This window comes from Drosophila albomicans, chromosome 2R (genome assembly GCF_009650485.2).
Source record: "Drosophila albomicans strain 15112-1751.03 chromosome 2R, ASM965048v2, whole genome shotgun sequence".
In the NCBI taxonomy this organism is placed as follows: Eukaryota; Metazoa; Arthropoda; class Insecta; order Diptera; family Drosophilidae; genus Drosophila; species Drosophila albomicans.
Window position 1 is genome coordinate 11,282,389 of NC_047631.2, and position 14,101 is coordinate 11,296,489.

The following is a 14,101-nucleotide window of genomic DNA, read 5'->3' on the forward strand; positions in this document are numbered from 1 at the left end:
TTCGAGATGTCTTGCAATTTAGTTTGTGGTCACACGAAGTCGTTTTTGTAGCCGGCGTTTTGTTTTCGTTTAGTAAATTTGTGATTTTTGCGTTTTTTTTTGCTAATTTAGAGTGCGAAAATGAAGCGCAGAAGTCAAACCCAAGCCGCAGCTCCCAAGGAGACTAACAAAAAGGTCAAGGAAAAGTCGGGCGCCCTTACGCTGGACCAGTTTAGCTCTGATGTTATTTGGCAGGTGCGTGATGCGCTATTTGTTAAACGTTTACGAGAATAAACTAAAAAAATATATTTTTTATAGCTTGCTTCCCAATATTGGTCTCCCGATACTAAGGCGGAGCACTTGCCTTATAATGCAGGCATCATTGAGCAGATTTACGCTGATGAAATGTCCAGCGGCAAAAGCAGCGCACGCCGCATCAACATGTTGGAATTCAGTCAATATCTCGAACAGTATTTGTGGCCCAATTACAAGAGCGAGAAGGCAACACATGCCCATCTCATGTCCATTGTGATCATGGCCAATGAAAAGTTTCGCGAACGCGTCGAAGTTTGGAACGTATTCGAGCAACTGCCGGAGCAATATCCCGCATTCTTTCGGCACGTTCTAGAGACTTGTTTGCCCAAGCCAGGAACAACTGAGAATCGCAGCACCTTACGCGAACGAACTGCGCTGCTTATGTTTCTAAATCACTGCTTCAACAGCATGGAAATCGAACTGTGCCGCGAGCAGGCAAAACGTCTAGTTTCGCTCTCCATGTGGCATTGTTTGCAACCGAGTAAGTAATTTAATCATTTATATCGCAGATCTAGTTATATCAAAATTTAATTCTTTAGGACGTCGCGAGCAGGAGCTGCGTGATGTGCCCGAGTGGCGCAAGTACTGGAAACGGCTGCAGAAGAAGGAGAAAGACAGTCCTAAGCCGGACGTGATGTGGGAACGCCACTTTATGCAGAATCTCATCATTGACTTCCTGCGCATTCTTGAACGCATTCCACTCGAGGGCGAACTCAACAGCAATGTGGTGCATTATTGCGAGCGCTTCCTCGAGTTCATCATTGACTTGGAAGCGCTCTTGCCCACACGTCGTTTCTTTAACACTGTGCTCGATGATTGCCATTTGATAGTGCGGGCGTTGATGAGCCCGTTGGTGCAGCGTGAGGAAGGAAAACTATTTGGTCAGGTATGTGTCAGACTTTGTTTTGTTTAATTAGTTGCTCGGGTGGCATAAATTAGTAATAAGTACAAATCGCCAATGTTTCACATTGTTAAACTAAAGAAAAACACTTAGAGTATAGCTTAAAATTATTGCTGATCGATTGCTCAATAGTCGTTGGCACCACCACCATTCATGTAGTGCATCTCATCGCCCCAATCGCTGGCCGATGGCGGCTCATTGTAGCAACACGACTTCTTCAGCAAAAAAGTGACGTGTCGCTGCCGCAACACACAGATGTAAAGCAGCAGAGGAGCCTGGAATGCGTTCACAATGATGTGTGCATAGAGCAGACCGTCCAGGGCCAGCCAGGACATTGTGAGGAACAGCCAGGCAAAGGACATGACCAATAGCATCAGTGAAAACATGATGAAGCTGCAAAGCAAATGCAAATCATTTAAATCCTTTTAAATAGAGGAGAATTTTCTACTTACTTGGCCTTTAGTTTGTGCGCAATTCGTCCGTAGACTGTGCGACGATTGATTAGCTTCCTGGTGGTCACATAGAAGAAAATGTTGATAATGATGGTGCAGGCAATGGGCGCAAAAAAGATGCAGATTCCCAGCCATCCGATCGTTTGCTGTTCTCCCCGCATATTCTCTTTCTTATACGAGTCCGCATCGAGAAAGAAATGCGCAAAGACCGCCATGCCCGCCATAATGGCTGTGCAGCCCCAGGCATAGGCCGAATAATAGCAATACTTGCGTCCATCGGTCACACGCAGAAACACATTTCTGGAGCGGAATGTCTTCCAAATGTAATACCCGAAACTGTTGAGCCAAAAGAATGCGGCCAACAAGCTGAAGCATAAAATGATGTCGGCTACAATGAAGCTAACATGGTTGGTGAAATCTGTGAATATGCAGACGAGATCCGCTGCCTGGCTGACCATCAGACACATTGCAATGGTGGTCACAATGTTGCCAACCAGATCTCTGCTAAAGAAACGCAAAACGCAATGAATAATTTGGCGTCTAATATGAAATCATCTATGGAACGATCCTAACCTTAGGGTGGGCAGAATAAAATAAATGATGGCGATTACCAGCAGAATGATCAACGATATGCCATGGAATATGGGATTGAGTATTTTGCGCAACAGAAAGTTTGAGTCATTCCAGCTGCTCTCCTTCTTCGCCAAGCAAATGTGAGCAAAAAGGCTGTGTTTATGCTCCGGAGAAATGGCCTTGAAAGAGATAAGAAATTCTACATTAGAAGGCTGTATTTCCAACTTAGCTGAGTGAGCTACCTTATCGAGGCAATACTGCCCCAGTTCGTAGTCATAATAACGTGGTTTATTGGCCTCCACCATGTCTTCGTCGTAATCACTTTGGACGCCGCGTCGTTCATCGCTCTCATCTTCGGCATTGGTGTAATGTCGCAATTTGCCATCATCCAGAAGCACCAATTTATCGTAGCTCTGCAGGAGAAGAATCAGTAAATCAATAGCAACCCAGCTTTTCATTGATCTTTCCACCACTTACGCCAAGATAGTCGAGAACGGGCCACATTTGCTTGGAGCCACAGTTGGGCATTCCAATGACGAACTTGAATTGTGCCACATTTCTGTTCTGATCGCCACCATAGCTGGTAAACATGGGCTCAAAGTAGTCTATATTTAAAAAGCAATGAAATGATATAAAACAATGCATTAGCATCCGATGACTTCAATTGAACAATGGGGCGAGATTGAAACAAAGAGAATCATTAAAAACACTTCAAAGTCTATAAATATTCACGGCCGGAATGTGATGCACTCTGCTGGAACAATGCATCATAGTCCAGATTGTTGGCGAATTTGATTAACATATGGATTAAATCATCGCAGCTCGCATAATAATGGATGCTAATAGCTAAACAAATAACTTTCAATTGTTGTCAATTTAACAGTGTACAAATCATTGATATAGTTATTAGAGCAGCTGTCGCCTCACGTCATGTTAAATCACCCCTCAAAGTGGAGCTGCATTCCCTACCATAGTTTTTTAAGTGAAGGGGACCCTTTTGCAATTGATTGCCAGCAAATGGGCCATTAGGCTGTCTGCCATGCCATATGTTGCATGCAACGAGCCCAAAAATCCATAAAGTTGAATGGCCCAAAGCCGGCAATGGCCTGGCCGAGTTATGTCCGCTAATTGAGCGCTTTGCGTTGCCATTGACAACCAAATCGCTGTGTTCTGTGTATTTGTTAGCCTAGTTATGCTCACCCGTTTCGTTGACCTGCTGGCATGTGTTATTCACGTGTATCTCGAACTTTTCACAGCATTTATTCACCAGCACTACACCCGCATCGTTGTTGTTGTTGTTGTTATTGGCCAGTTGTGGCGCATCGGCCACATGAGCGCCGACAACAAAAACAGCGTGCAGCGTGGCTAACAAGACTAGCAAAAAGCAGCTGCCCAGGTACGGCGAAATTTGCGCGCCAAGCATCTCAAGCGAATAAAACAGCAAGAGCTAAAGATACAGATACTTTTAATCGTATTCGTATTCGTTGTTGTAATCGGGTATCGTGCTCGTAATCGAATGCGTCATCAAGGCTGTGACTGATGCCGGTTTCGAGCCAAGATCATGACTTGCATGACCAAACTATGTTAAAGCTGCGACTGTTTTTCTCTTTTGTTCTTATTCGTTTATGTTTGTGTTTCGCCGAAACTTTTATTTTTTCATCACACATTCACACTCTGAATATTCGTTTGCTTATTTACTAAACATTTCTTTATTGTGGTTGTTTTATTTTTTTTTATGCAGTTTGCGCAAAAATTCCAAAAGACAACTAAACGCTGCGACGACGACCAGCAACTGACTGAGACTGAGAGAAATCGAGAAGTCGAATGAGACTCGCTCGCACTCTCCCTCACACTTACTGTTAACTGACTGACTGTTCTCTCGCTCTTACGCTGACTCTGCTGACGCTCTTAACTTCTAGTCACTAGCACAATACAGACTGTGGAGAGCGAGACAGAGAGCTAGCGGGAGAGAAGCAGCCCAAGCAATAGCATTGGCATTGGGCCTAGTGTAGAGTTCCACTTTCTGTTGTCCCCTTGTGACTGTTATTCTCTACAAGCAACCACCAAGCATACAAAAAGTTGAAGCAGGGCTTTAGATGTGTGTTCGCACTGTCTCTTCCTCTCTCTGTCTCACTTACTCACTCACACACACGTGAACAGTGTGTTTTGTTGTTTAAATTAAGCGACGGAAATTATCAATTGGCAACGACTCAAAGAACCGGCAGTCCCTCGTCTTCCCTTATATGTATGTGTCTTGGCTGTTGTGTGAGTGTGTGTGCGCCTGGCTCGTTGTTTGTTGTTATTGTGTTGTCTGCCGATGTGTGATGATGTGATAAGACTGCCAAGCACTTTATCTAAGAAACTGCAGCAGGCAGCAACCGCTCACAATAGCAGCAGCAGCAATTCAAAACGCGTGACTTGTCTTTCATTACGCGCCACTTGTCAGCACTTTGACGCTGCTGCAATCCCGCTTCCCCAATGCTCCTGTGGGAAACCCTTGTCATATCACACATACTAATGAACCACACATATAAGAGTTTGTATGTATATATTTTTGTTACAAATCTCCTCAAAATTCCCTTCAAGTTAAAAGACTGCTACAGATTTGATATACTCGTTAATTGAGGCTCGTCTTGCCCAAAATGATGACGTATTGCCCTTAAGCGGCAATCGCAGACCGGCTCACAACACGTCACATCGCAGCTAGCGTCGAAAATACCTGTGTTGCACTGCCAAAGAGAGCAACGCTTTGTGTCTGTGTGGGTTTTGTGTAGAGTTGAGAACAGGTATCATAGTGAGGTAGTAAAAAATACGTTCCATTCAATGCATGCACATGGGGGAAAAATGCAGGAGCGGTTTAGCAAAGTTGTCATTATAATTTTATTATGAAACGATTTTAAGTAAACTTCTCTCTCGTTTAATAGAATATTTGTGGCAAATATTTTTTGTTAACCAGTGCGGCCAATAATTACCCTGTGGATGAATTCTGGAAAAAAATTGTCATGTTAATACCATTCAACCGACAAAGAATGTTTCTAGTGTATAAGGTCTAGAACGCCGCCTTCTATCTAAACATTATAATGCTGTTTTCAATCAAATAAAGATAGGGACTTGATTTATAGTAATTTTAACAAATGAGTATTATAATTAATCTATTAAATTTATAAATTAAAAAGTTACTGATAGGAATAACGAAACCATGTAGTTAGTATCTATCTGCAAGTTCAAAATTCAATAAAAAATAAAAAACCAATACAAATAAAACTTACTATAGTATAAAACTAAAATAATCAGATAATAGAATGACAGAACAGTTACAATAATATGCTTATAGTTATCATGATAATGTAATTTTCACCAATGCAACTTTTTATAATATTATTTCTCCTTCGTTAAGTTGTTGGATATGCTCAAGTTCTACACCCGCTTCGAAATCAACGATGTGACGGGCAACTCTCTGACGGATCATGATATGACCCAACTCCATTACAAAAAGATCACCTCACTGCAACGTGCCATGTTTGCGAAGTTCACCTCACTGCGCACCTTTGCCTTGTCCAATGTGGCAACAGTTGACAATCGTGAGTCGCTGGAGAAACACTTTGGTACTTTGGATGCGAATGGGCTCAAACAAATTGCATCGTTCCTCAATTTGGTCCCAGATGAGGCAGTAGAGCCCTTTCAATGGCATCGCTTGGATGAGGAATTCCTGCGTGAATTACTGGTGACGCGACATGAAAAACGTTGCTCACAACTAGAGGCACTGAATGAGATGCCGCTGTATCCCACAGAGCAGATCATTTGGGATGAGAATGTGGTGCCATCAGAATACTACACTGGAGACACTTGTCTGGCACTGCCCAAGCTCAACTTACAGTTCCTTACGCTCCACGATTATTTATTGCGCAACTTCAATCTATTCCGACTAGAGAGCACATACGAGATCCGTCAGGACATCGAGGATGCAGTTAGTCGCATGCTACCTTGGCAATCGGAGGATGGCGACGTTGTTTTTGGTGGCTGGGCACGCATGGCACTGCCCATTGCTAGTTTTGCCGTTGTCGAAGTGGCCAAGCCGCATCTAGGCGAGAAAAAGCCATCACGAGTACGCGCCGATGTGGGCGTAACACTCTCGGTGCGTCATGAGATCAAGAAGGAGTGGGAAAATCTGCGCAAACACGACGTCTGCTTTCTGATCACTGTCAAACCTACACAACCCTATGGCACCAAATATAATCCACGAGAGCCATTCATACCTCAAGTGGGCTTAGTCAGTGTGCGTGGGTGTGAGGTAGAGGGCATGCTGGATGCCAACGGACGTGTCATTGAGGATGGACCTGAGCCAAGGCCGCAGCTGCCTGGCGAACAGCGCAGTTATCGCGTCTGGCTGGACTCCAATCAGTATCGCATGGACATGGACGATTTGCAGGACGTAAGTATGCAAGTTTCTTACATGAAGCAATAAATTCACAACTTTTCTGTCCTACAGGGTTCGGACGATGTCTACGAGAGCTTTAATATACTGATGCGTCGCAAGCCAAAGGAGAACAATTTCAAGGCCGTGCTGGAAACCATACGCCATCTAATGAACACCGAGTGTGTGGTTCCTCCTTGGCTGCATGATATACTTCTAGGTTACGGCGATCCGGGTGCAGCACACTACAGCAATATGCCCAATCAGGAGCGCACGCTAGAGTTCAATGACACCTTCCTCGACTACGACCACTTGAAGGCTAGTTTTCCCGACTATGAACTGAAGTGTGAGGCTGCCGAGGGAAGCAGGGAGCCACCATATCGCCTTACGTTTGAAGATGTTGCCGCGCAGCGGGACAGTGATGACGAGGAGGAAACGGAGCAGAAAGCTACAACTAAATCCATTGCTGTGCAGCCATACAAGTACGAGGCAAGAGGTCCCTATCCCAGTGACAAGCCTAAGCAGTAAGTAGCCGAACAATCTTCTTGCAACATCTCTTACAACACATCCTCATCTTACACTTTCAGAAACTGCATACGTTTTACGCCCACTCAAATTGAAGCCATCAGGGCCGGCATGCAGCCGGGTCTAACGCTGGTGGTGGGTCCCCCAGGAACGGGTAAAACGGATGTTGCCGTGCAAATCATTTCCAACATCTACCACAATCAGCCCAATCAACGCACTCTTATTGTAACACACTCCAATCAGGCACTCAATCAGCTCTTTGAGAAGATTATGGCGCTGGACATTGATGAACGGCATCTGTTACGTCTCGGTCATGGCGAGGAGACGCTCGAGACCGAAAAGGATTACAGTCGCTACGGGCGTGTCAATTATGTGCTGGCCAAACGCATGGATCTGCTCAGCCAAGTGCAACGGCTTCAGGAGGCAGTCGGTGTCAGTGGCGATAATGCGTACACTTGTGAGACGGCAGGTTACTTCTTTCTATACAATGTGATGGCACGTTGGGAAAAATTCCAGAGCCAAATCGAGTCGCAACGTGAGGAAACCGATATGCAGAAGTTGAGCGCACTGTTTGAGAAGGAGTTTCCCTTCACTAAATTCTTTGCGGATGCACCTCAACCACTCTTCATGGCCAACAGCTTTGCGGAACTCATGGGTATAGCCGAGTCAAACTTCCGCTACATCTCGGACATATTCACAGAGTTGGAGGAGTTCCGCGCTTTTGAGTTGCTGCGTACAGGACTCGATCGCTCCAAGTATTTGCTAGTGAAAGAGGCAAAGATCATTGCCATGACCTGTACACATGCAGCCCTCAAGCGTAAGGAACTGGTTAATCTAGGCTTCCGCTATGACAACATCTTGATGGAGGAGTCGGCGCAGATCTTGGAGATCGAAACATTTATTCCTTTGCTGCTGCAGAATCCTCTTGATGGGCTAAATCGTTTAAAGCGCTGGATTATGATTGGAGATCACCACCAGCTGCCGCCTGTCATCAAGAACATGGCCTTCCAGAAGTACTCGAACATGGAACAGAGTCTCTTCACGCGTTTGGTCCGTCTCGGCGTACCCACTGTCGATCTGGATGGCCAGGGTCGTGCACGTTCCAGTATCTGCGATCTGTACAAGTGGCGCTACAAAAAGCTGGCGGATTTGCAGCACATTTTCGAGCATGACGAGTACAAGAAAGCAAATGCTGGTTTGGCATACGATTATCAGCTAATCAATGTAGAAGACTTCAAGGGCGTGGGTGAAAGCGAGCCCAATCCTTACTTCTATCAGGTGAGTGCAGCCATGGTTACATATTCCGCATTTTAACAATTTATTTTTTGCTTAGAACCTTGCCGAGGCGGAATATATTGTGGCTCTGTATATGTACATGCGTCTACTGGGTTATCCGGCTGCCAAAATATCCATATTGACCACCTACAATGGTCAGAAGCATCTCATTCGCGATGTCATTAATGCGCGCTGCGGCAACAATCCACTCATTGGCTGGCCGCATAAGATTACCACCGTGGACAAATATCAGGGCCAACAGAATGATTACATACTCATCTCCCTGGTGCGCACCAAGGCTGTGGGACATCTACGTGATGTTCGTCGGTTGGTTGTGGCTATGAGTCGTGCTCGACTCGGTCTCTATGTCTTTGGTCGCGTCTCGCTGTTTAAGAACTGCCTGGAACTACAACAGACTTTTAAATTGGTGAGTTAGACAATTAAAGAAAGAGAATATTTAATTTGCAATTCTTTTGATTTACAGCTCACACAACGTCCGCTGAAGCTGCGAGTAGTGTCAAGCGATGATTATCCAACTGAGCGACTTACCACTGATCCGGTCAGCAATGACTCCAGGACAATAGAGAACATGTCTGAAATGGCAGAATTTGTTTACCAACTGTACACAAAGAAAATGGAACAGATGAAGGATACACTGCCCACCGAAGAAGAACTACGCGCTATGCGTAGACAGTTGCCTACGGATGATAACGACGAGAATAACGAGGAACCTGTCGCTTCAACAGAGCTCGACGATGAGCCACCTCAAAAACGTGCTGCAAAAGAAACTAAAAAGAAAACGGCAGCTGTATTCAAGCCAACGCCCATACTCAACGAGATTAACGTGGACGAGGCCGAAATGGAACAACAGGAAGCACCAGCTGACACGGATACGGAGTCCTCCACGCAGCAAACTAAAGAACAAACCCCAAAAACAGACGAGTCTTAGTTGTTCACTACATTTAATTGCAATAAGTTTTAACAAATCATTAAACACGACAAGCACAAACCATACACCATCGCACACACCATGTGGCACGTTTATTTCTTTGGAGCTGTAATACCCTCGAGCTGTGCCTTGAGTTGTGCATTGGTCTTCTTCAGGAACGTGATCTCCTCGGTGAACTTTTTCTCTTCCGAAGCGCGTAATTCGGCGTTACGGCGTTCGGCTTGTTCCTGCTTCATCTTCATATCAGAAATGATTTCCTCAAGTGCTTCTTTATCCTGTTCCAAAGTCTTGACCCGGTCGCGCAACATTTCCTTTTCCTCGTGGGCCTGCAAAGCTTTACGCATACCAAATGCGACAGAGCTGCAGTAAAGAGTCTCGTAGGCCTCCATAGACATGGCAATTTCGTCACGGATGCGTAGTAGCAACAGACCGCGCTCCGAACAATTTATAGTCACCTGGCGTATGATCTCATCTGTATGTATGTAATTTTTGTTGAGTGCTTAATAAAATGGAGGTATCGCAACAATTTACCAAAGCACTGGGAATAGAGTTCACGGCGTACAGGGCAGATGCCGGTCTCACGGGCTTGGGTCTGCTGCAGGCGCGTGTCCAGCATTTCCTGCAAATTGATGACATCTTGGCGGGTTGCCGGTGTACTCGATACAGATTGCTGCCAAAGCTGGCCATCCTCTTCCCAGCAACGTGGTGGCAGTATGGAGTTCAATATTTCCTCAGTCTCTTTTTTGGTATCTAGTAAAGCTCCAGCTGTTTGCGGGCGTTTCATTTCAAGTTCAGTTAATGGGGCTCCTTTCTTGTCCGGATGTTTTACGACAAGCACCGGATTGTTGTAGCGCACCAGCGTCTGGAACTGGCCCACACTTGCAATCTCCACATCATCCATTATTTGTTGATTTTGGCGCTTTCTCTTCAAATTCAATAGTCGAAATTATTTCTGTGTGTACTCCGTCTGACGTGTTCAGTAATTTTTGATGATTTGAATAATGCTGAAATGCCTTTGTTGAGGAAAATCCCTAGAGGGTTGAGTTATTGTCGGCAAGCAACGAGGAAAATTGTTATTCACAAGTCAACAAATAGCAACAGGTAAGGATTTTACATGGTATCCAGGTAACCGGATAAGTTCACTTCCCTTTAAAAGATTTTCAGTTTTGTTTTGATTTTATTTGTTTATTTATATTTATCGTATATTGTAAATGCAAACCAATGAGTTTTGACTCTGTTCTTGTATAGATGCAAATTGGAGTGTTGCACATTATCCATTTCTATATTAACTAAACTTATTAACTTATTGGTGTATGAGCAAGCGTGGCTAATTAAACTATCAAACTTAACGCTAACAGTTACAAGACCAAAAAACTAAACTAATACAATAATTGGAAGAGCAAATAATTTAGTCTTTTCTTCGAGTACTCGGTTAACTTAATCGTAATACAAAATCAGTGTCAATTAAACTAATATCGCGTCGTTGTTCGTTAATCGAGTGGAGTTATTTACCGTATATAGTTAGTTAGTAACGCTTAGATATTAAACTAGACATCGGTAATATATTCGTATATATGCATGCATGTATATATAGATATTTATATATATATATAGATATACAAGTATATTATTGTCATTATTTATGCGGGAGAAATTCCACTATGGGGATTTTGTAGCTGTTTTCATTATGTTTACACAATAGCAATAGTTATTGTGCGTGATATCTGTATATTGTAATCGATTGAGTTGTATATATTTTTTCGTTGGCATACCAGATACTACTACTACTTTTGCAGCTATATACCTTATGTATTTGTATCTTGTAATGTGTAATGTGAATCCTGTGCGCAACTGCAAACTGAGGAAATGCAAAAGATCAGATCAGTGTTGAACTAAACCTAAGCAGGGCTCGGGGTTCTCTCTAAATATCTGTATAGATAGATATAGCTACTATATAATTTACAATTTAGCTGTCAGCTGACAAATGCAGAGCTTATTATTCTGCTTAAATAAGCTCGGCCACGGCATCGTCTCCATCTCGTATCGGTGCCTGAAATGTGGATCCCGTGAACTCGTACATCTGCAAGTAACCAAAGCATTAATTTGGATTGATTTCGATATTATATAAAAGATTAAATTACAGATGGTGCTCGGTTGTTGCGCAGCGTTGCATAATCCGCAAAATCATTGACGTGGGGATCTATGCGCGTCAGCAGCAGTCCAGCACCGCCAATGCCACCAGCGCTGCCAGCTCCTCCGCTGCGCATAGAGATGGAGCCGCCGCCACCATTGCTGCCAGAGCCGGCGGTTAAGCGATTCTGATTGTTGCGCGGCTGGATGGTCGCATACGTGTTGTCCACGGACTGGCCATGATGCACTTGCTCCAGCGAGCTGCGATGATCCAGATGTCCAGGCGCATCCGAGTTGGATATATGATCAGGCTCTGAAAACACCTGCATGGTGAGCTCTTGCTCTTCGTATAGCTTGAGTTTTCTGCAAGCGAAACAAAAACTTATAAGCAAAATTCAGATTTAGAGAATATAAAACTACTTACTGTTCAATCCAAAGTGGATTTTCTGTGGTATTCAAATCTTCGATAATCTGTTTCTTTATCAACGCTTCTTTGCGACGTGTTTCAACGGGTACCGAGAGATTCCAATGCTTCAAGCAACAGCACAGCACAATGAAGCTAATTACGCCTACGAAGAGCACTATGACCAGAGCCACCAAGCCAGCAACGGCGAGATCAAACTCATCCTGCACAATAGCTATATAAGCGGGCACAACATTTTCAATTGCAAATCCAGCGTAATAATCCTGAAATTAAATTTAAGCGAGTTACATAGGGAAACAGATTAATCAAGGAAAATTTTAACTACCTTAAGGTAATCATAGTTCCTGTCAATGTCCTTGAGGATCTCATCGACAGGCGCGATTTGCTGCGTCTGCGGATCAACAGCGTGGAAATACAAGTCACACCAGTCCATACGAATACGACCAATCGAGTCCAAATGGAAGCGTATCTCATCCACAATAATGCGATGCTGTGTCGCATTACGCAGCTCCGCTATAATTTCCTCCTGCTCCTGGTAGACTTCCTCTGGCGGCCGCGAGAGAATTACTCTCACCAGCTGTGTGCCGTCAAAGACCCAAATCTATAAAGCAATAACCATTAGTTCTAAATTCTTATCATTAGATTATGTTTCTCCCTTATTACATTGACTTTGGTGTTGGCGGAGCGCTGTGGCTGCTCCAGTTCGCGTGCCACGATCTCCAGTTCAAAGCGATCCTGATTGTACTCGGCCATAATGGTGTTGGCCGTAATGCGACCATCCTGGGATATGGCAAACGGACTGGGCACAATCGAACCTGTCGATTTGCTAGCACCAAACTTGTAAAGATTGGACGCGACAATCATGTACTCGAACTTGGCATTCTTGCCTTGGTCCGCGTCTGTGGCATTGACCAGTGTTATGGCCGCATTCATTTTGGCATTGGCATTGACACCGGCATAGTAAACGGACTTCTCAAATACTGGCGGATTATCATTTTCATCCAACACTGTGATCAGCACTTTGGCAACAGTATTATCTCGACTCAAAGTCTTAATGGAGAAAGACGCGCGCTCCTCTTCCGAGATATCCAAATCCGACTTGATGCTGGCCAATATGTATAGTGTATAAGAATCGGTCTGTTCACGATCCAAACTCTTATTCGTGAAAATATCGCCGGTCAGTTTGTCAACATAAAAGGCACCATCCTCGTTGCCCAGTAGCATGTAGTAGAAGATGTCCCGATTGTGTTTGCTCCGAGACGCAGCCTGAATGTGTCCCACTTTGACATCACGTGCACTGTTCTCACTGATCGACACCTTGTAGGGATTGGCGGCATCTGGGAATTCGGGACGATTCTCGTTGGCATCCACAATGCTCACCGTGAGCAGACGAAGTGACTCAAAGGGCGGATTACCCGAATCACGTGCTACCAAAATAATATCATAGCTGCAAGAACAATGAATATTAGTAGAGAAAAAAGATGGGAAATAGATATAGTATATTGGATAATAGTCATCACTTACTTGGCGCGATTTTTGCGATTGAGCTGCTGCCTGGCCCGCAATTCACCGGTATCCTCATCGATTTTGAACTCTGTGGTCTCCTGCACGTTAAGATTGTTCACCTGGAGATGATAACTGATTCTGCCACCGCCATCGGTGTCATTATCCTGCGCCTTCACCGTAAGCAACAAATAATCGGGTTGCACAATATCGCCTGGAATTTCGATGGTGGCATTCGATAGGGCTGGGATAACAAACTCTGGACGATGGCGATTCACTCGTAGCACAGTGATTAGTGCCTTCGCTGTGCTCTCCATGGTGCCCGATCCCTGGGTGTCCCTTGCAGAAATTAATAGTTCGTAGTTGCCATGTTTGCCGGACAAATTCTGGGCCGGATAGATGATTCCCGACTGGGCATCCAGTTTGAACAGCGCCATTTCATTGCCAGCGATGATAATATAACGCACATCGCCATAAAGTCCCTCGTCTAGGTCAGTCGCCTGCACCTGAAGCAATGCAGCCGGCGGTTGGAACGCGGCATTCTCCGACACAGTCGAGTTGTAAGTGGAGCGTGTAAACACAGGAGCATTGTCGTTAACGTCCAGAATGTTGATGTGAATCTGCAGTAGGAGAATTGGAGTGAGTCACAAATAAGAAACAC

At 44.5% G+C, this 14,101-nt stretch overlaps 4 protein-coding genes across 6 annotated transcripts in view; 1 reads left to right on the plus strand and 3 right to left on the minus strand.

The window, feature by feature from the left end:
• Positions 1-36: 36 nt before the first annotated feature.
• On the plus strand, positions 37-9,389 carry LOC117574793 (RNA helicase aquarius). Its single transcript, XM_034258751.2, has 8 exons — positions 37-234; positions 298-775; positions 834-1,180; positions 5,618-6,652; positions 6,710-7,158; positions 7,222-8,437; positions 8,493-8,861; positions 8,919-9,389. The coding sequence occupies exons 1-8, from the start codon at positions 121-123 to the stop codon at positions 9,381-9,383; spliced, it is 4,473 nt and encodes a 1,490-aa protein (XP_034114642.1). The 5' UTR covers positions 37-120; the 3' UTR covers positions 9,384-9,389.
• On the minus strand, positions 1,182-4,020 carry LOC117574796 (probable G-protein coupled receptor Mth-like 5). Of its 2 annotated transcripts, none has more exons than XM_034258755.2 (6): positions 3,421-4,020; positions 2,698-2,825; positions 2,463-2,633; positions 2,221-2,399; positions 1,648-2,151; positions 1,182-1,588 (listed from the first exon to the last, which is right to left on the minus strand). In XM_034258755.2, the coding sequence occupies exons 1-6, from the start codon at positions 3,641-3,643 to the stop codon at positions 1,321-1,323; spliced, it is 1,473 nt and encodes a 490-aa protein (XP_034114646.1). In that variant the 5' UTR covers positions 3,644-4,020; the 3' UTR covers positions 1,182-1,320. The 2 variants fall into 2 exon arrangements, with proteins under 2 accessions (XP_034114646.1, XP_034114647.1); XM_034258756.2 differs by having other exon boundaries at positions 1,648-2,148; positions 3,421-4,019.
• LOC117574797 (putative inner dynein arm light chain, axonemal) lies at positions 9,380-10,392 on the minus strand. Its single transcript, XM_034258757.2, has 2 exons — positions 9,915-10,392; positions 9,380-9,855 (listed from the first exon to the last, which is right to left on the minus strand). The coding sequence occupies exons 1-2, from the start codon at positions 10,282-10,284 to the stop codon at positions 9,476-9,478; spliced, it is 750 nt and encodes a 249-aa protein (XP_034114648.1). The 5' UTR covers positions 10,285-10,392; the 3' UTR covers positions 9,380-9,475.
• A 155-nt stretch (positions 10,393-10,547) lies between these two features.
• LOC117574792 (cadherin-87A) overlaps positions 10,548-14,101 on the minus strand; it is a 54,680-nt gene continuing 51,126 nt past the window's right edge. For both annotated transcript variants that reach the window (XM_034258748.2, XM_034258749.2), the window contains 6 exons: positions 13,462-14,060; positions 12,601-13,384; positions 12,263-12,538; positions 11,938-12,200; positions 11,525-11,876; positions 10,548-11,463 (listed from right to left, as the gene is read on the minus strand). In XM_034258748.2, the coding sequence (XP_034114639.1) occupies positions 11,389-11,463; positions 11,525-11,876; positions 11,938-12,200; positions 12,263-12,538; positions 12,601-13,384; positions 13,462-14,060 (2,349 nt within the window). In that variant the 3' untranslated portion in view covers positions 10,548-11,388. The remainder of the gene's footprint in view (positions 11,464-11,524; positions 11,877-11,937; positions 12,201-12,262; positions 12,539-12,600; positions 13,385-13,461; positions 14,061-14,101) is intronic.